This window comes from Mycotypha africana (assembly GCF_025528875.1).
Source record: "Mycotypha africana strain NRRL 2978 chromosome Unknown BDF20scaffold_7, whole genome shotgun sequence".
Taxonomy (NCBI): Eukaryota; Fungi; Mucoromycota; class Mucoromycetes; order Mucorales; family Mycotyphaceae; genus Mycotypha; species Mycotypha africana.
Window position 1 is genome coordinate 842,777 of NW_026515731.1, and position 21,038 is coordinate 863,814.

Genomic DNA, 21,038 nt, shown 5'->3' on the forward strand with positions numbered 1-21,038 from the left:
TGTTTCCAGCGGTTTATCTTCCGTAGTCTGGCTGTCTTTCGTACGAGTATGTTCGTGTTGTTTTTGTCTCTACAGCGGTCAAAAGTTTAAAACCTGAAAGGCAAGTTTTTTCAAGGATGAAAATCTGTATTTTACCATAGTTTTTAAAGTAATAAAGCAACCCGATCGAAGTCCATAAGCACTAAGAGGTAAATCATCTTGTGTCATGTACGCTACAAAAAAAAAATTATACTGAGTGAATTGACAGCTTTCCTCTTTTAAGCGATTCTTCATCGTTACCACCAAAAGCGTTGATCTTCATGAATTTCGGATCGATTCCCGTTATGTGGTGACAGGTTGCTTTGAGTTCACGAACTGTTGTGTCCTGTAATTCTTTTGTACCAGTGAACTCTACAGGAAACCTCTTTCCGTTCCATTTAACGTATAATATTGCCGACATGCGTATAATATTACTTTTAGAAGCTGACAGAAAAGGTGTCAGAACAATTCAAGTTGTACCTATAAAAAACTCCACTAGACGCTGACAAACTCCACCAGTTTTGAACTGCCGATAATAGGAAGGTATGATGAAATAGTGGAAAAGCTATGGTTTTTTACGACATACCCCTCTCAGTTGAGAAGAACGTTCAGACCACAGTATCAGAATGTCACTGATACATATACGGATGGTGGGAAACGAAAAAACTATCATTCCCTCACAGAACCGTGCCTATTTTTTGAAAGATTTCTCTTATCCATTTTCCGATTAAACATGAATTTTAGATGAGTCAACGTTGGCATAAACCCCATCTTCCCTTCATCTGATGGTAGTATGGTTTAAGAACGGCCTCCTTTGCGAGAAAGGACTATCAACCTTTTTTTTTTTTGTCTTGTTAGCGTGTTTAAAATGGGGCAATTCTGGGCAGATTCAATTCACCTTAAAAGCTTGGACTTGATCCCATCTTTTTATAACTAAAAGAATTCAATATGAAACTTATCGTAGCACTGCAGTCGACAATAAACTACCATAATTGATCGAAGGTGAAGATTGAGGAGTCCAGAAAAATCAAAAAATTGTTAAAGGAATAATATGATCAATATAATTAACCAACAGTTCAACGTATTGTATGAACTGTGCTCATGAAAAGACACGGCATTCCTTAGGATAAAAAGCGCTATTGTCACGCATAATGAAATTGTTGAGAACGCTGGTTTTTTTTTGTTTTTTGTTTTTTTTTTTTGTCAAGAAGTTCAGATAAACTACAAGTAAAAGAGACTTGACCAGCTTGTTATACGTCAGGATTGCTTGGCAGATTTGTATGCTCACCATCTTTAGAGGATTTATTTCTAAATGACAACTTTTGAACTTTTTTATTGCTAATCCAGTCAGTACCAAAAGTAGTACAGCAGCGAATAATCGTACATATACAAAAGCCATTTATGCGTAGCTGTGTGAGTGTACTAATTATACAGTTATTAACCTATGCACTTTAGAAATAGCCATATATAGCTAGATCAAATTTTAATTGTTTGCGCTCTTATAAGGAGAGAAAACGATACCGAATTATGTTCCCAGGCAGATGCCTCATTATGCAGTCGTTTAAGGGATAACGTCGCTGAATATGTTGTATACTACCTAACAAGTAGTCCAAACCACAGCCCTCATCAGTAATAAAGGAGTCTTTTCTTAGGGACGACATGATTGTATGTTGCAATACCTACAAATACAGAGCTCTACCAGCACGATTATACTATAAATAAGTCAGATGTTTTTGATGACATGCGATGATTACAAACCTAATTACCGATCCTAATAACAAAAACAAGCAAACATGCGCTTTATGAAAACCAATGCAACGTTTGCCCCCCCTCCTCCTTATTCTCAACTCTGTGCGACTCCCCTTTCAAAAAGTATAAATTGAGTGCAGTTTTGCGTTGCTTTTCTGCGTTTTTTTTTTTCTTTCTTTTCTTCCCCTTTCTCTTTGTCCCTTTCAAGCCTCATTTATGGGTCGTCCACTTATTAAAAACCCTTTCTCGCTTTGATCGTTTTTCGAGCAAGATGTGCTTTGCCTCCTAAACGTTATAGTGTGAAACTCTTCGAGGGTTTGTCTGGTGACCCAGCCGCCTCTTCCTTAGGTAGTTACGGAGGGTTCCTAATCTAGTCATTGTCTTCGGACAAGGGTACAGCTTTAAATATACGGAGCAAGAAGATTTGTCGCTACCATTTCGATTGTAATGCTCCCTCATGATGAAAGCATTGGCCAGTATATTGCCCTTCAGTAGCTCATTGAGATTTCAGGTCTTGTGGAGGAACCCTGAACCCAGACTTATTTGAAACCATATATTGCACTTACGGGGGTGATTCTCCTAGGTCGTACTTCAGTACGATAGACGGTATAGGACTGTGACTAGCAGTTACTGGAGTCTAGATGGTATATGTGTTTCAGATTGGCACTATAATTGTCGAAATGCTGCTTTCTCTATACGGGACCGTATGCATGTTGGTCCGATTTGTTCGTGATTTGGCCAGTGACCATATATAATACCCTGCCCGGCGTTGGTGCGGTTCCTCTGCGTAGGCCACTTCCACATTCTTGGCAAAGGAAGGTATGGGGTATTTTGGTTCAGTGCCTGGTTTTTTCTGAAGCTTCGAAGCCATATTGCCAGGTTATGCTAAAGTGAATGGAAAACCAGATCATTGTCGCACTTCTGCCTTAGTAGCTTCGGCCAACGGGATGGGACTCAGAAGTTCTTTTTGGGGTCAGATAGCTTTCTACTTTCTCGTAGTTGGCCCTGTCAGTAGTCAATGCTATTATAGCATTTGATGAAGCTAAAAGGAAGCTTTTTTATATTTAAAAAAAAAAGAAATAAATATACTTTATGGCACGTTGCTTCTTCTACCTTACTTTCATTGAGTTTCTTCGATTCCTTTCTTCTTGAATCGTCTGATGTTCAATGGATTTGAAAGCCTTTCTTTTTCATATTCTTTCTCTTTGTTGATTCGATCATTTCAGCTTGTGAGTTCAAGTCATCGTATTTTCTGTTGATACATTTTAAAAGCCTGATGTACGTTCTGCTTCAAATAGGCATATTTTTATAGTTTGTAAGAAAGCAGATACTTTGTGTAGAAGATTAGGGTTTTTATAAGCAATCAGCCTTAAATTCAAATATTGTACGCACAAAAACCTTTACAATCTTCCACGCTAAATTATTTTATTCTTCGAGTGACTATGAGTTTATGTTCGAAAAGAAGGAACCATCAGGAAACAATCAATGGTTAAGCGTGTTATATTAACCAGGAGCGGTTTCTTTGGGACGTTCACAATACTTGAAGTATATTAGTAAAACTCATCCGCCTTCTGGATAGTAGAGATAGTATAAAGGGATCATTGCCATGGTGTCACCTTTCTATTTTAAAGCAGTGGCTAAACTTTTTTGCAAGCTTGTTCGAGGCGAAAATCTCCAACAGATAAAAGTGTACAACAGAGTTTGAGTATTGAACATCGATGAAATGATCTACTGGCTATCTAACGGGCTCAAAATACTTTTACCTGTCATCTTCCATTTGAATATAGGTCTGAGCCTGATAGCAATTTTGAAATTAAAACAAAAATAGACCCAACTTGTTAGAAATTATTTGGTTGTTCGACCAGAGCAGATTCATGTTGAACATATTTTCATTTTGGTATATTGGAAAACTGCTCCTGTTCCATGATTTTTGGCAAATGCTCCATATCGAACTCATATCAATACCTAAGAGTCTGTTGGAAAGTGGTTTAGAAAATCGATACTTTAGGACTCTATAGCTGTATTTCGCAAAACTGATGCATATTTTTAACGACTGACAGAAACATTTGCACATTTAAACTCTAGTTATTGAAGACACTTTTTTGAGGATTGCCAGAGGCATTCGTCACTCAAACTCGTTGCGTTTGAGGGAAGCCAAAATGTAGCAGTTGGTGACGAATCAACTAATAAAACTAATGAAGTTAAAATAATCAATGATATAGTTAACTAACTAGATTAATTAAGTTAGAAATGGTCGATGACATAGTCTATCAATCTTTATCGCTACTCATATGAACGTCAGTATCGTTCCACTCTCTCTAACTCTTGGGCTGAGGTTGCCTGGGAGGCTTGGTCTTAAACTTTAAAGTTGGCTTATTAAATAATAAGTATATGTTTTTATTCAGTATTTGCTAAATTATCATGCATTTATGAACAGATAGTTCTCCGTCATGAAGAATGCCATCGAGCGCAAACCAACAGAACCATCTTCATCAGCAGTGTTGAATGACATGATTGTGAAAAACAACCTAAACAGCGGTTGGATCGCTATAATCTAGACACTTTTACTTCACTCTCAGGGTGATTCACACCCTTCTTATCGTATATACTGTGAGTAGACGAGATATCTCTCATAGAACGTATAAGGGTACGATATGAAATGTGTAGTTGTTAAAATATTGCTTGGTTTGTGTTATATGAGCTTTATGAATACGTTTGACAAGACCCTGTTCATTCATTTCAAAACTTTAAAAAGTTGAAAAGCAAAGTACTTTGCCAAATTGAGTTGAAATTGCCCGATAGGCTCAAACATGCCCTTCCTTTTACTAAAACTTTTACTGCTAGCATAAACTTACAGCAACCGAGGTTGTCGGTCAAAGCCATCTGAGACCTTTCGGCAATTTCGCCTGACTTTTTTCCATATCGCACGGGAAGGTCAAAATAACCTTCAATCATGCAGATGAAATGAAAAAAGGTTTTTCTGAAAGGGGTAATGCGTGAAAAATTTCCCGGTAAAGCTGACCTAGAAAATGTTTATACAAGTTACAAAGCGATCATTTTTGACTTTTTTTTCAAACTTTCTTCGTTTTATCTTGTCCGTTCCCGTTTGACATAGATAGCTCAATATTCATGTCCACTATTACCACTGCTTCATTTCCCAAAAACAACCCGTCGTTTGTTCTTCAAAAGATAGACGAAATTACTTTTGTAAGTGATGGTATAACCACAAGAACCATTTTTGATGTTACATAAGGACAACTGTCAAAACTCACCAAATGAGTTGTATTCGTAGGAAGAGAGACCTATTCCGGTTGCTGGCCCTGGGCAAGTCGTTGTAAATATAAGAGCTACTGGAATATGTGGTTCTGATGTACACTATTGGAGACATGGAAGGATTGGACATTTTATTTGTGACGGGCCTATGGTCTTGGGTCATGAATCTGCTGGTATTGTTGCCTCTGTTGGAGAAGGCGTAACTACCTTAAAAATAGGAGATCGTGTTGCCCTTGAGCCTGGCGTTCCCTGTCGTATGTGTGAAATGTGTAAGCATGGTAAATACAACTTATGTCCAGATATGGCCTTCGCAGCTACTCCCCCATACGATGGTACACTTTGCAACTATTATAAACATGCAGCGGATTATTGTTACAAGTAAGTTTGGGTAATGTGTGAAGGAGGGAGGTTCGTAATGAAATAAATGTCAACTAAAACGCGTATACATGTGGTAGACTTCCAGATAATGTCTCGCTCGAGGAAGGTGCTTTAATCGAACCTTTATCCGTAGGTATCCATGCCTCAAGAAGAGGTGAAATCAAATTAGGTGACCGAGTGTTTGTATTTGGTGCTGGTCCTGTTGGTCTCTTAACTGCCGCTGCCGCTAAGGCTGCTGGTGCTGCACATGTTACTATTGCTGATATCTCTGAATCCAGAGTGAAGTTTGCAAAGTCTTATATTGCAGATGAAGTAGTTCACTTAACAAATAAACCCCCAAAAGATCAGGATACCAACGTTTTTGCCAAGGAAGAGGCTGACAGAATCATTCGAGCCACTGGAATTCAGCCTGCCGATGTCGTATTTGATTGTACCGGTGTTGAAGTTTGTGTGCAGATGTCTGTTTTTGTAAGTACAATACGAACAACTAGAAGGGTTCGCTTCAATCCAGTGGGTATAATGTTGGACGACTAATTTATCCTTATTCAATTCAATTAAAAAATGTAGCTTGCCAAGAATAATGGTAAGGTTGTTTTGGTTGGTATGGGACCCTCTGTGCAGTCAATCTCTGTAGCAGATGTTTCCGCCAGAGAAGTAGATGTTCGTGGTGTTATGAGATACTGCAATGTAAGTAACAACTAGTACTTTTGTGTAGTCGTGATCTAGGCTAAACTCTTTGCGTGACTGTTGATAGACTTATCCCACTGCGGTCGAAATGTTGGCAAATGGCAAAGTTGACCTTAAAAGCCTTGTTACTCACAGATACAAGTTTGAAGATTCCCTTAAAGCGTTCGAGCATGTAAGGGCCGGTCTTGAAGGAACTATCAAGGTCGTCATTCTTAACGATCAAGAATAATGTTTAAAAAAAGAGAAGGAATACAAAGTTGCATTCAGTATATACCTTTAACTTGTCTATAATTCAAAAACATTTTTAAATAATAAAGTAAGATGGAGTATGAGAATTATATCGCTAAGTTTATTATACTATGTATTGGACAATTTCGTGTTGGAACAAAATGCTGTCGCTCGTATGCTTGCCCAATATCAATGGTCGTATCATAATTATGCAATTTTTTAGTCACCGCCCATAAATTTCATCACCTATTGTGTGCAAAACTGTCAAATTTATTATCACTCTTTCATTCGACGTCTATTCCGTTCAAATGGGTCATTTGTAAATGTCACTCACCAGTTGATTTTAAGAATTGGAGCTAACGATCAATGATATTTTAGAATCACTCTGGCAACTTGCTCTCTCAACCAATGGGCGTTAGATTTTGAAGGAAATCTCAAGCGTATATTAGAAAGTATCCGTGTGGCGAAAGAAAGAGGCGCAAAACTACGTGTAGGTCCTGAACTCGAAGTAACGTAAGTAAACTATTGACATAGGATGTTGAGAGCCAAACATTCTACTCACGCGCCATTTTGCAAACATCTCTATGTAGTGGCTATGGCTGTCAAGATCACTTTTTGGAAGGTAAGCAGCACAAAGGAAGACGAATAATTGAAGGAGTGCTCGTAATGAATGTATGAAATGTCTTTCTAGGCGATACATATTTACATGCCTGGGAGGTTTTGGCTGAGATCATTCAAAGTGAGGAAGCAAAGGATATGATTTTAGATATTGGCATGTACGTTAAAGTATGAAAAAGTGTAATTGGACAGCAGTGTGAAAGACTCATACGAATCTTTCAAAAACTATCTGTAGGCCCATCATGCATAAATCTGTGAAATATAATTGTCGTGTCATCATCGCCGACGGTAAGATTGTATTGATTCGTCCCAAGATGTTTTTAGCCAATGACGGCAACTATCGTGAGCTGCGTTTCTTTACTCCTTGGACACCAAGAAAGGTCGAGCAATATTACCTTCCTCGTATGATTTCAAAAATCACCAAACAGGTAATACAGGAAGAGTGCAAGTTTTAAGGCAATGAAGTTTTATATATTGTCTTTCGTTCCTATTAGGTATTGGTTCCCATTGGTGACTGTGTGATTAGTACTTTGGATACTTGTATTGGTTGTGAAACATGCGAAGAACTGTTTACACCTGCCAGCCCTCACATTACAATGGGTTTGGATGGTGTAGAGATTTTCACCAACAGCAGTGGTAGCCACCATGAATTGCGTAAATTGAACACTCGTATTGATCTCATCAAGGCTGCTACAGCCAAAGTAGGTGGTATTTATTTGTATGCCAATCAACAGGGCTGTGACGGCGATCGTCTTTATTATGATGGTTGTGCTATGATTGTCATGAACGGCGAAATTGTAGCTCAGGGGTCTCAATTTTCTCTGAAGGATGTTGAGGTTATAACTGCTACCGTCGATTTGGAGGACGTTCGTTCCTATCGTGCTCGCGTTGCTAGTCGTGGTATTCAAGCTCAAGGAACGCCTGCTTACCGCCGTGAAGAAGTAGCCATGTCGTTAAGCCACGACCATATCGTGGACGACATTCATGTGAGACCGACTAAAACTCGAGAGCCTTTTTATCACACTCCAGAAGAAGAAATTGCTCTGGGCCCGGCTTGTTGGTTGTGGGATTATTTGCGTCGATCCAAGACAGCAGGCTATTTCTTACCCTTGAGTGGTGGAATTGACAGTTGTGCCACGGCGACCATTGTAGCTTCCATGTGTCGTTTAGTTGTGAAAGAAGCAAAGGAGGGTAATCAGCAAGTATTGGAAGACGCTCGTCGTTTAGCCGGCAGAGATGAACACTACATACCTACTGATCCTCGTGAATTCGCTAATCATATTTTCTATACATGTTACATGGGCACCGAAAACTCCAGCAAAGAAACTCGTAAACGTGCCAAAGATTTAGCTGAGGTTATAGGTAGTTATCATACTGATCTCAATATGGACAGTGTTGTGAAATCAATTCACGGACTGTTTTCCCTTGTTACTGGTAAAACACCTAAATACCGCGTCCATGGCGGTTCGAACACGGAAAACCTGGCTCTTCAAAATATTCAGGCGCGTTTACGTATGTTGCTGGCCTACCTGTTTGCTCAATTACTCCCTTGGTGTCGCTCCATCAACGGAGGTTTGTTGGTTTTGGGTAGTGCCAACGTTGATGAAAGTCTCAGAGGTTATTTGACCAAATACGACTGTAGTAGTGCTGACGTGAACCCTATCGGTGCTATCTCCAAGAAAGACTTGAAACGATTTATTGCTTACGCCCAACGAACATTTGATATGCCCATTTTGGGTGAGTTCTTAGATGCCATTCCTACTGCCGAATTAGAACCGATTACAGAAACCTATGTTCAATCGGATGAAGCAGATATGGGTATGACTTATGATGATCTTTCATGTTATGGTCGTTTGCGTAAAATCCATCGTTGTGGTCCTTATTCTATGTTTACAAAATTGGTGCATGAGTGGGGTGAGACATCACAGCCTACTGAAGTAGCTGCCAAAGTGAAGCGTTTCTTTTTTTATTACTCCATCAACAGACACAAAATGACAACCATCACCCCGTCTTACCATGCTGAAGCCTATAGTCCCGATGATAACCGTTTTGATCTACGACCCTTTTTATACAACGCTTCTTGGAAGTGGCAATTTGAGAAGATTGACCGTGTCGCACAAGAATTAGAAAGACAAGCAAACGAAAAAGAACTGAATAGTCAAGTCGAATAGAAGCAAATGCACTTTATTGCTAAATAAAGCTATCATTTTTATTATGTCTGTTTACGCTTTAAAAACGTTCTTTGTATATCAAATTGAGGGCTTGGCAGAGGGGCAATTACTAAAGAATTTAGAGTCTATAAGCTTATATATGTTCAACATCTCTATTTTCCGCAGTCAAGCAACTAATATATATGAGCAGCTTGGACACTGTCAGAAAAGAGATAGATTATGGCGTGTATCTTTTCGAAATGTCGCGTAACTAAATCATTCCATGATAAGGTGGCTTATGTGAGGTCATTTAAAAAGGTCACCAATGGGAGAAATCTTAAAGGGGTGGGTTTTAAAAGCAAAAACCAAACTTTATTTCTTTTTTCTTTTTACCATTTTTTTTTTCCTTGTTCCGGTCAGACAACCTTTTCCTTTAATTTTTTTCATTTTGTTTGTTTTTAAATACACGAAAAATGAAAAACGAACAATCGCCATCAATGCCACCTCAAAATGCTGTTGATGACTACCCACCACCCCCTCCCGGTAGCAACTTACCACCGCCACCAGCTTCATCACCCCCAGCTGGTAGAAAATCCCCTTTGAGTCGTGAAAGATCTATGTCACCACTTCCTCATCGTTCCTCTAGCAGAGACAGATACTATGACGAAAGACGCTCTTATCGTGATGACGATCGTTATGGCCATAGCAGAGGCGGTAGAGACAGATACGATGCCCCTCGACGCGACTACTACGAGGGGGGCAGAGGAGACCGCTTCGATAGAGGAGGTGGCAGATATGACCGTTACGATAGATACGATCATAGAGACCGTTATGATCGCAGAGACCGTTACGACCGTTATGACGACAGAAGAGGACGCTATCCACCTAGAAGTAGACCTAGAAGACCAGTTGAGAGAGGAACTGCTGAAGATAGAAAGAATGCCACTACTATTTATGCAGGAAATCTTCCTTATGACTTCAATGAACGTGATGTAAAGTTGCTAGTGTGATTTTTTTAATTGATATATTATGACATTATCGTTTGTCTTGGAAAAAAGAAAGAAGTGTGAAGCATTCGTTACTGATAAAATTGCAATGTAGGTTGCTACTATGTTTGAACGTTATGGTCGTTTGAAATCAGTTACTATTCCTTTAGATCGAAATACCAACAAGAACAAAGGATTTGCCTTCGTTGAATTTGAAGATCGTCGCGATGCTGAAGACGCTTTCGAAAAGTTCGATGGTTTCAGCGTAGAAGGACGTCGTTTAAGACTTGACTGGTAAGGGATTCTATGAAATTTTCACTCAAGTATATATTACGCAGAGAAATTTTAAATACTTTCTCATTGTAGGGATATTGGTCTCCAGAAGAAGGATCCTGGACAGGGTAGTAGACGATTCGGAGGCAACGCTCCTGGTGCTCCTCCTATGGACGACCGTGACCGTGGCTTAAGTGATCCTTGTAAGTAACAAATGCTCATGTACAATAAGCAGCAGTTGATTTAATTAGGAATGGTTTTTTTTTTTAGATGCTGCTCCCCCTCCCCCACCTCCTCCATTGGATTCACGTGGATATAGACGTAGCTCACCAGAACCCTACCGTCGATAAACGGTTAAGTCTACAATTGCGACTTCAATATATTTGATATTAAGCTGAATGGAATCAATGGGATGATGATATTATTTTTGGCAGCCCGTTTAACACTTGCGCATTCATCGAAGAAAGATTAGAGAAAGATATTTTTTTTTTGTGTAGCTTCGTAAAAAATAATCTTGCGTCGATAATTTGCTGAAGATTTATGGATTCTATTAAAATACTACTGTTATTGCTAATCAATTTGCTAAGGGGAAAAGAGAGAGTATACTCGATTGGATTTCTACAAACAGTAGAGGAACTCGATTTTAGAGAGATTCAGGGTGAAAGGACTGATTGGAATGTACGATTGTTTAATTCAGTTGATGTGGACGTAGAGATACAGACGTTACAATGTGTTTATAATCTTCTGTAACATTGAAACGCATAATGTTGGATTCAGAGTACAAAAGTTAAGACAGATTGGTTAGACGATGAACACGCTCATCTGCTCAGTTTTGCAAAGTAAGTATTGTTAGGCACAGATTTTTGAATTCAATAAAATGCTAGGGTTATATACAAAACCTATGTGTCTTGTCTTCTATTATGGTTCTCTTCTTCTTCACATTCAAGTTTGTGGCAACGGGTTCGGATAGGCTATGTGCCACGTTTCTACTTAGATTAATCGTCATTCTCAGCAACATCAAAGTTTGCTAACCAGAGATACTATATGCTTATGCGTTATTCATTGACTGGTCTTTCGTCTGTTACGATAGGCATGTACACGCCCATGTAGCCAAGTAATTGCAGCCAACTTGGCTTTTAGCTCTTCAGCTTCAGAGCTTTAGTTTCCAATGCTGTTTCATGCAATGAACGTATTCAAAACACCCAAGCCACCCCAGAAATTGGGCGTCACAACAACTGAATTAACTATTTTAATTTCTTCTGACAATTGTTCTTCCTTTCTCGTTAATACCGTAACAATTTAATAATGTCACGTCCTGAACACATCGCACCACCAGAGATTGTAAATTGAGTAGTTCAATTTTTTTTTTCTTTGCGCGAATAGCATACTGACTGAGAAATTTGGGATGCATGTTTTTATATAGTTTTATAATGATGATGAAGCCAGGAAATATACAGACAAGTATGCTTTTCTTCTATCATCCTTGAGTGAAACGGTTAATATCTGTAGAGCCATATGCGGCTAACCCTTAAACTATAACTTTCCTTATATTTCAGCTCACGTATCACTTCGATTCAAGCAGAAATGGCATATCGTGCCCTAGAATTGTTAAATCTTTCAGAAGGACCGAAATATCTTTTAGATATCGGGTGCGGATCAGGCTTGAGTGGAGAAATTTTAGAAGAAGAAGGACATATTTGGGTTGGGTTAGATATTTCCTCAGCCATGTTAGATGTGGCCAACGAAAGAGAAGTTGAAGGAGATCTTTTCTTGCAAGATGCAGGTCAGGGCGTAGGATTTAGACCCGGTGTGTTTGATGGATGTATCAGTGTATCAGTACTTCAATGGCTATGTAATGCTGATAAGACGATCAACAGACCAAAGGCTAGATTACAAAGGTTCTTTTCAACGCTGTATGCTTCATTGACCAAAGGGGCCAGAGCAGTTTTCCAATTTTATCCAGAAAATGATGATCAAATCGAACTCATTATTGATGTAGCTACTCGGTGTGGTTTCGAAGGTGGTTTGTTAGTTGATTACCCCAACTCCAAGAAAGCCAAAAAGTATTATCTCTGTTTATTTGCTGGTCAGCAAACAGGCATAAAAAATCAAATGCCCAAAGCCTTAGGTGAAGACGGTGATTTACACCCAGATGAAGAGAGATCGATTCAATATGAAAAGCGGGGGCATCAGTATAAGAAAAAGAGCCGTGATAGAAAATCGGTGAAAAATAAAGAGTGGATTAACAAGAAGAAGAGAATTGCAAGGGAGAAAGGTGACAAGCCGGTCGCTAACGATTCAAAATTTACCGGTAGAAGAAGAAAAGTTAGATTTTAATTTCTTTAAACCAGACATTGAGTCTTTCCTGTCGTATTATATCCATTGTCTTCCTTATACGCTTTTTAATATTTTTAATTCACTGTAATATATGTATTATAAAATATGTTTGCTTTTCGTAAGCTCAGATTCTTTTTAGATAGTGGTGGAAGGTATCTTAAAATACAGGGATTTTTTCGGACTGTACTCATTGGTATTGAAAAGATTGTCATATAATGAATGATGCTTCCATTTGTAGGCGATTTGAGCGGGTTTTTTCTTTTATTTTCAAGCTATATCCAGCTTGCAATATCCAGAAAAAGCATGAAAACGAATTGAACACCCCCAGATTCTGAATTATTTAAACATTATACTGTACTCCCAAACACTCTAGATCGTCGCTTACAGTCCAAACGCCGAATCTTCGCTAAATCAATTTTGCTTGTGTACCGCTTGACCAATCAGTTTATTAAAGAGTTTTAAATCAAGGTACGGACGGACACATGCATTTTTTAGCAACACTAAATAAACCCAGGGATGATGTTACTGTTTAAGAGTATGCACTAGAGTTTAAAAGCATCCCTTGATTTCAAAGATGCTCTACTCAGCGCTGAGACAAAACAATGATACGAGACATCTCTAAATAGCACATCTTCAAACGGAACAGTGTTGAACAAAAATATTTCGGAACGTCTACGAAAAATTGTTGCAACGTTCAAACAGGCTCAATGAAAGGCTCTCAATGGGTTACATTTGTGCAAGATCACACAATAAAAATAATCCCGTACAAAAGAAGAAGGACCATGACTATTTATATTTTCAAATTTCTTTATCAATTTTGACTTTTTATTTTTATTTTTTCTTTATAGTTTCTGTAAAATTCATATTCTTTCTACTATCTTGCTATTCCTTCCGTTTTACTTTCTAAGCTCTTTTATCCCTCGTATCTCAAATACATATCTCACCCGAAGGTCGTTTTTTTAGGAAATCCGACAAAGTAACAAATGTCAAACAGCAGAAATAGTACGTTTCTGTTTGACTTGTCAAACCAAGAGCAGCGGAAGATGGATGAAGATAGTATAACACAATGTCTTCGAACTGCTTTTCAGAATAATGTAATTTATTCTCGCGCTGGAGATTCAGTTTTAGTTGCTATGAACCCGTACAAACAGATGCCTTTTTTAAGCCAGCAGTATGTAGCAGAGTACAAAGATACCACTGCGACAGTAGACGGACAGCAACAAGAGCCTTTACCGTCTCATATTTATAAACTAACAAACCAGGCTTATCTACATATGCGAAGAACTGGTATTGATCAGTCTCTTATACTTTGGTAAGTATGCCTGCAGAGTAGATAATTCATTGGGAGGGCGGTTTTCCTGTTTTCCTTCAATATACTTTTGCTAGAAAGCGATCTGCCATTTTCTGTTGAATCCTGCTATCATTATATTTTTAGAGAAAAAAAGGGGGGACTTGGTGTGACAAGCAAAATGGGGAGACAGGCCAAAAAAAGCTTCAGTAAGAGATCTATACTGAAAATTATTTGCCTTTGTTACTGAATAGTGGCGAAAGTGGAAGCGGAAAAACAGAGTTCTTCAAAACAATTTTATCCCATCTGATTCAGCTGTCATCACACAAAAAAGAATCCAAGCTGCAAACCCAAATCAACAATGTACAAATCCTGTTGGAAGCGTTTGGTAATGCTAGGACTGTCTTGAATGACAATGCGTCTAAATTTGGTAAATACATGGAATTACAGTTTAATGAGCGGGGCCGTATGGTAGGCGCTATGCTTCTTAATTATCTCTTGGACAAATCACGGGTAACCGAATGCCCACAGCATGAACAAACCTTCCACATATTTTATCAATTACTGGCTGGCGCTTCAGCAGAAGAGAAGCATATTTTACAACTCAACGACGATATTCAATACAGATATGTACCTAGAAAAATGGCAGCAGCAGGTCGGGAAGCAGAGCAATTCAAAGCAATTAAGCAAGCCATGAAAATACTCGGCATCCATAAAAAATATCAAGCTCGTATTTGGCAATTCTTGGCTTGCTTATTGCATCTTGGCCAACTTGAATTTGTGGATGACCATACAATACAAGAGTCTGCCTTTGTGAAGAATCAAGCAGAATTAAACCTATGTGCGGATTTTCTAGGTGTTGATCCCCATGCTCTAGAGGATATATTCACTTACAAAACTCAACTCATCAAAAAGGATGTAACAACACTTATTCTGGACGCATCAGGTGCCTCCAAACAAAGAGATGAAATTGTAAAATCACTCTATTCTTTATTGTTTACATGGCTTGTGGAACACATCAACAAAAGGTTGTCGTTCAACACAATTCACAACTTCATAGGTATTCTTGATCTACCTGGGCCGAGACTTCAGTTTTCAAACAACAGCGGCGGTAAAGGGTTCTCAGCTTCATCAATAGCAGATTTCAACGCATTCTGCATCAATCTTTCTAATGAGCGTTTGCAGCATTTTTTGCAAAAAGCAATTTTTGAAGTTGACGTGGCCGAATATCAATCTGACGGATTGGCTACGGAAGAAGTTCCTTACTTCAATAACCAAGCTTGTGTAGAATTATTGACGCGTCGACGAGAAGGCTTAACCGATATCATAAATCATTATGCAAAATCACCCTCATCCTCATCTCCTGTATCTGATAGCGATATTATCGACACATTTGCAAAGTACAACAATGAGCATGCATCATTTGCTATAAAACAAGCAGATACGGGAGCAAAACTATTTGCCATTCAACATTTTGCCGGCCAAGTGACTTATAGTCCTTCACGTTTCTTAGAAAGTAATAAGGATATTCTTAATCCGGATTTAGTTCAATTAATACGTGGAAGTGATACAGCTCCTGCATCCTATAATCACTTTGTCGTTGAATTATTTTCGAACGATAGTATTCAGACTGAAACACATCCTAAACAAACGGCAGCTATTCTTAATGCTCAACAAAAGAGTGGACCTCTAAGGGGCCCTTCCATGCGCAGGACAAAATCAACCAAACGTAGAGGTTCAATACTGCAGCCGCCAGTCATTATGGAAGAGGATAATAATAATAATAACGAGAAACCATCATCGAGAAAGAAGAATCAGGTGTCTACAGTATTATCGCAAATCAATAAATCGTTTGACGAATTATTCAAAACATTGGACGAAACAATTCCTTGGTTTGTCCTTTGTATCAAACCGAATGATAGTGCAGCACCAAACCAATTTGATAGTCATCGTGTTCGAAACCAAATCAGAGCTTGGGGTGTACCTCAGCTTTGTAAACGGCTGCAAGTTCAATATACAAATATACTGTTCTTTGAAGAATTTTTGGAACGTTACGCAAATATAATCTCAGCGAAAAAACAGGATCAGCAGCCTTTAGGCCAGCAAGAGTTGATTGACGCAATAGAAGATGCCAATGCAAGAGAAAAGTGTCAAAGAGTTATCACCCTTTTTGGATGGACTGATAAACAAGTTGCTTTGGGCAATTCAAAGGTAATTGTTTCTGATTGAAATTCTTTTGGTCAAGTTATAATCTGACAAAAGTTTTTATTATCTTCAGATTTTTTTATGCGAAACTGTATGGGAGCTGCTTGAGGATATATTGCGTACAGAAGAAAAAGCTCAACAACGAAAATTAAAGGATGAAAAACGGATAAATGACAACATGGCGGCAATTGCCACCGGTACAATTGCTGCTGCTGCACCTATCATGAATCTGGAAGGAGAAGATCAAAATTCAGAAACTTTATCCAATATGTCTTACAGCTCGCATACAGAATTTTTAAATCCTGCTGTGAACACGCCCTTAGGGCAAAACACTGGACGATACGACGCTGCTGCTATTGCCGCTGCATCTGCTGGACTTCCCTTACCTAGAAACCCTAATTCTGCATCGGGATCTGTATATACTGATGATCAACGGTCGTTCCTTTCTGACGATGAATTCCACAACCAGCAGCATCGGCAGGGTGCAACAACAAACAGTAGTTATCATGATACTGAATCGCAATTCGGCGGCTCTGAGACGTATGGCATACACAACAGTTATACAAATCCTGAACTCAAGCATATGCTTTCCACACCTGTAGTCGAAGAGGTTGGCCCAACAGAAGATGAAGATGAAAAACCAACACGTGCACGTCGCCACTGGCTCAATTTTGTATGGTTCATGACTTGGTGGATCCCTACACCTTTTCTAGTTATGTGTGGTAAAATGAAGCGTCCAGATATTCAAATTGCATGGCGTGAAAAAATGACTCTTTGTTTGTGTATCTTCTTGACATCGGGCTTTATTATATGGTTCCTTGTTTTTTTCGGTGCATTGGTATGCCCCCATCAAGACGTTTTCTCTACTTCAGAATTACAGAGCCATTCAGATAAAGATAATGCATATGTTGCCATTCGAGGTGAAGTCTTCGATTTAACGAAATTTGCACCACACCATTGGGCCAGCCAAGTCATTCCTCAAAGTGCCATTCTAGAATATGGTGGCAAGGATGTCTCCCCGCTATTCCCAGTTCAAGTTTCTGCTCTTTGTCAAGGTGTGACAGGCAATGTATCACCGTATGTCTCCCTGGACTTCAATGCGAACTTGACAGATTCCAATGCTCGATATCATAATTTCCTACCCAATAGCGGAGATCCACGTCCTGATTGGTATTTTGAAAAAATGACTTATTTGCGTAAAAACTACAAGCTTGGTGCCATGGGCTTCACCCCAAAAGATATAGCAACACAAGCAACCAATCCAGTAGATATGTCTGGTATCAAGACAACACGACAATGGGCAATATTAAATGGTAATGTATATGATCTGACATATTATTCATTGGGTGGACGCCGGTTTGATCTTCCTGAAAACGTCGCATCTCCAGACCCTTCCGAATTAAACTTCCTGGACAATGCTGTGGTAACCTTATTTCAGCAGAAGGCTGGTCAAGATATTACAGAAGCATGGAATGCTTTGCCTTTGGATCCAGCACTCAAGTCTCGGCAAGAGGTTTGCTTGAGAAATCTATATTATGTAGGCGCTGTAGACCAACGTAATTCAGCTCGTTGTTTGTTTGCGGAATATTTGCTGCTTATTGTCACTGTCTTTCTTTGTTTGGTGATTGTCTTTAAATTCTTGGCTGCTTTACAATTTCGCTCACGTCGCGAACCAGAGAAGCACGAAAAATTCGTTATTTGTCAAGTACCCTGCTATACTGAAGGAGAAGAAGAACTGAGGAAAACCATTGATTCCATCAGTGCTTTGCAATATGACGATACACGCAAGTTGCTATTCATTATTTGCGATGGTATGATTATCGGTGGTGGTAATGATCGTCCTACACCGCGCATTGTACTCGACATTTTGGGTGTGGATCCTAGTATTGATCCAGAAGCTCTTTCCTTCTTTTCTGTTGGTGAAGGTCAGAAGCAACACAACATGGCTAAAATATATTCTGGTCTCTATGAAACACATGGTCACGTCGTACCGTACATTGTAGTGAGTAAAGTGGGCAAGCCTACAGAAAGACAAAAGCCGGGTAATCGTGGTAAACGTGATAGTCAGCTTATTTTGATGAACTTCTTAAACAAGGTTCATTTTAATTCGCCAATGACACCCTTTGAACTTGAACTGTACCATCAAATTAAAAACGTCATTGGCGTAAATCCAAGCTTTTATGAATTTATACTCATGGTGGATGCTGATACTGAAGTTATGCCTGATGGACTGAACAAAATGGTGTCTGTTTTTACACACGATTCCAAAATTATCGGGCTATGCGGCGAAACTGTTTTGTCTAATGAAAAATCCACCTGGGTGACGATGATACAAGTGTACGAATATTTTATTTCTCACTATTTGATTAAGGCTTTCGAATCCTTGTTTGGATCTGTCACCTGTTTGCCTGGTTGTTTCTCTATGTACCGTATTCGATCACCTCAAATGAACAAACCTCTTCTAGTATCCAACCAAATCATTGAAGACTATTCTATCAACAAAGTTGATACACTGCATAAGAAGAATTTGCTACACCTCGGTGAAGACCGTTATTTGACTACTTTAATCTTAAAGCATTTTCCCAGTTACAAAACCAAGTTCGTATCAGATGCTAAGTGTGCAACCAACGCTCCAGATCAATGGAGCGTTTTACTATCACAACGTCGCCGTTGGATCAATTCAACTATCCATAATTTGGGAGAACTGGTTTTCTTACCTCAACTTTGCGGTTTTTGCTGTTTTTCTATGCGTTTTGTGGTTATGCTGGACTTGTTAAGTACTTTGGTACAGCCTGCTATTGTCGGCTATCTTGTATATCTTATTTACATGTTGGCTACTTCAACTTCTGGTGTGCCTATTATGTCCATTGTCACTATTGCTGGTGTTTACGGCCTTCAGGCAATCATTTTCTTGGTACATCGAAAATGGGAGTATATTATGTGGATGATTGTATCTATCTTTGCTATTCCTGTATTCTCATTCATGATTCCCATATACGCTTATTGGCACTTTGACGATTTCTCGTGGGGTAATACACGTGTTGTTATGGGAGAAAAGGGCAAGAAGGTGGTTATGGCTGATGAAGGCAAATTTGATCGCAAATCGATTCCTGTAATGACGTGGGATGAATACGAAAAGAGCATGTATGATGATGACTTCAATGGGGGTAGCGGTATGTTTAATGATAATATGTCAGTTGGATCTTACGGCTCTCAAAAGTCAGGTTACAGCCATGGCACTTATTATAGTCAGCACAGTTATACGAGCCGACCCATGGGTCAATATACCAACATGACTGCTGCTGGTAGTAACCAGTCATTCATGATGTACCCTCCGCAAACAACAAGAGCGTCTTCACCAGCTTACAATAACAATTTAACTCCATTCCAAACACCTGTACCAGGCTATACCGCACCAAATGTGACGGGAGGTCGTAATACGGCCATGTCAGGTCATTTTCATAATCAAACACCTTTTCAATAACTTAGATTACCGTAGATTGCCTCTTGTTACCTTTACAATAGCAGTGCAAACATAACTATCATCTATCATATCTTAAAAAATTTATATTCAAAAGTAAAAGCATTGAGTTGAAGTATAAATACATATTTAACAAGTACATAACTTAATATATGAGCCGAAGAATCGCTGTAAAATAATAAACACCGTGTATTTTATGTATAAAATGTGTATACCAGCCCCACAATTTACTGCCAAGTTTGGCACATTCTGCTTCATTTACACGGACTTTAACAAGTAAATGTACGTCTTGTATTCTTTGCACTGCCGTTTCATGATGCACCTTTACATTCAGTTGAAAATGGAAAGCTGTTCAGTTTTAATAAAAGATTTTTTTTTTTTTTATTTTTGTTTAGATTGACTGACTGGAAGTTACGCATAGCTCTTAAAACATTGCTAGGTAGTCTCGATATGAGCAATTGAGGTTATCTTTTTAGCGGTATAAAAATAGAGTTATTGAGATTTTAGTCAAACAATTAATCTTTTCAGTTATGTTGAATGGGATATCGTCATAGCCGCCGATGGAATACTTGTTGTGCTTGCTTAAGAAGTATTGACCATTTTTTGGAGGGCTTAAGCTGTAGTATTGTTCCATTCAGCCTGCCAAACTTCATAAAACAAATGTTTAGACCTATCAGATGTATGCTATTAGATATCGCAATTCGGGCGACAGAAGAAATTCATGGAAAGAAGAAATTTATATAATACAACTAGTAACCTTAGATCTCTGACAACATCTGCTCAGCCAAAGGTCAACATATTGCAGTAACTTGGAATTATAGAATGAAATCTGCACCTCTAAAAGTAAATATGGGCACCTCTAAAAATGGGTGGGCACCTCTAAAAGTAAAATGGGCAATAAACCAACGACTGAAACTGCAATTTTATTGGCATTCAGTGCATAATAAGCGTTCGAGCTTCGAGATGTCTTCTCCCATAGTTTTATCTATCTTCTTTCCTATTTACTCTATTAAGGCTTTATTAATCGTTGCATTATGGAGTTCAAGTTATTGTAAAACAATTAGCTTTAATGCACGTTTTCCTGTCAAGCTGCGATAATATGTATATGGATATCAAAAGCCGGTGTTATGATGCCGCAACAAAACTATGGACAATTTCATTTATCGTCTCTATTGCACAAATACAATTTATGCATCCATTCAATCCGAGTCTTTTGATCTTTTTGACAATGTATTTGGAGATGCTATGTCAGATACCTATTTGTCGACATTCAAAATCCAGTATCTGCAACTTAAGGCTCATTTGAGACTCAAAAGTCGGTTGAGATATGCTTCGTTTGACTAGCCACAAATCACAGTAAAATAGGC

General features: G+C 38.7%; 6 protein-coding genes across 6 annotated transcripts; 5 read left to right on the forward strand and 1 right to left on the reverse strand.

Annotated features, from left to right (window-relative positions):
- Positions 1 to 78: 78 nt before the first annotated feature.
- On the reverse strand, positions 79 to 439 carry BDF20DRAFT_822206 (uncharacterized protein; the record flags this gene model as incomplete). Its single annotated transcript, XM_053077670.1, has 2 exons — positions 79 to 212; positions 280 to 439. 2 exons carry the CDS (start codon positions 437 to 439, stop codon positions 79 to 81), a joined length of 294 nt encoding a protein of 97 aa, XP_052934831.1.
- Positions 440 to 4,854: 4,415 nt separating this feature from the next.
- BDF20DRAFT_878129 (chaperonin 10-like protein) lies at positions 4,855 to 6,451 on the forward strand. Its single transcript, XM_053081486.1, has 5 exons — positions 4,855 to 4,974; positions 5,060 to 5,418; positions 5,496 to 5,886; positions 5,986 to 6,105; positions 6,173 to 6,451. The coding sequence occupies exons 1-5, from the start codon at positions 4,897 to 4,899 to the stop codon at positions 6,332 to 6,334; spliced, it is 1,110 nt and encodes a 369-aa protein (XP_052934832.1). The 5' UTR covers positions 4,855 to 4,896; the 3' UTR covers positions 6,335 to 6,451.
- Positions 6,452 to 6,620: 169 nt separating this feature from the next.
- Positions 6,621 to 9,210, forward strand: BDF20DRAFT_878131 (uncharacterized protein). Its single transcript, XM_053081487.1, has 6 exons — positions 6,621 to 6,652; positions 6,712 to 6,846; positions 6,924 to 6,955; positions 7,025 to 7,109; positions 7,187 to 7,379; positions 7,446 to 9,210. The coding sequence occupies exons 1-6, from the start codon at positions 6,642 to 6,644 to the stop codon at positions 9,120 to 9,122; spliced, it is 2,133 nt and encodes a 710-aa protein (XP_052934833.1). The 5' UTR covers positions 6,621 to 6,641; the 3' UTR covers positions 9,123 to 9,210.
- A 364-nt stretch (positions 9,211 to 9,574) lies between these two features.
- BDF20DRAFT_914294 (uncharacterized protein) lies at positions 9,575 to 10,710 on the forward strand (the record flags this gene model as incomplete). The annotated part of the gene is made up of 4 exons (XM_053084169.1): positions 9,575 to 10,093; positions 10,203 to 10,381; positions 10,454 to 10,563; positions 10,631 to 10,710. 4 exons carry the CDS (start codon positions 9,575 to 9,577, stop codon positions 10,708 to 10,710), a joined length of 888 nt encoding a protein of 295 aa, XP_052934834.1.
- Positions 10,711 to 11,388: 678 nt separating this feature from the next.
- Positions 11,389 to 12,903, forward strand: BDF20DRAFT_601067 (S-adenosyl-L-methionine-dependent methyltransferase). The gene is made up of 3 exons (XM_053075848.1): positions 11,389 to 11,701; positions 11,784 to 11,821; positions 11,917 to 12,903. Exons 1-3 carry the CDS (start codon positions 11,666 to 11,668, stop codon positions 12,695 to 12,697), a joined length of 855 nt encoding a protein of 284 aa, XP_052934835.1. The 5' UTR covers positions 11,389 to 11,665; the 3' UTR covers positions 12,698 to 12,903.
- A 627-nt stretch (positions 12,904 to 13,530) lies between these two features.
- Positions 13,531 to 19,889, forward strand: BDF20DRAFT_878138 (chitin synthase-domain-containing protein). The gene is made up of 3 exons (XM_053081488.1): positions 13,531 to 14,009; positions 14,240 to 16,196; positions 16,264 to 19,889. Exons 1-3 carry the CDS (start codon positions 13,681 to 13,683, stop codon positions 19,672 to 19,674), a joined length of 5,697 nt encoding a protein of 1,898 aa, XP_052934836.1. The 5' UTR covers positions 13,531 to 13,680; the 3' UTR covers positions 19,675 to 19,889.
- Positions 19,890 to 21,038: the final 1,149 nt, after the last annotated feature.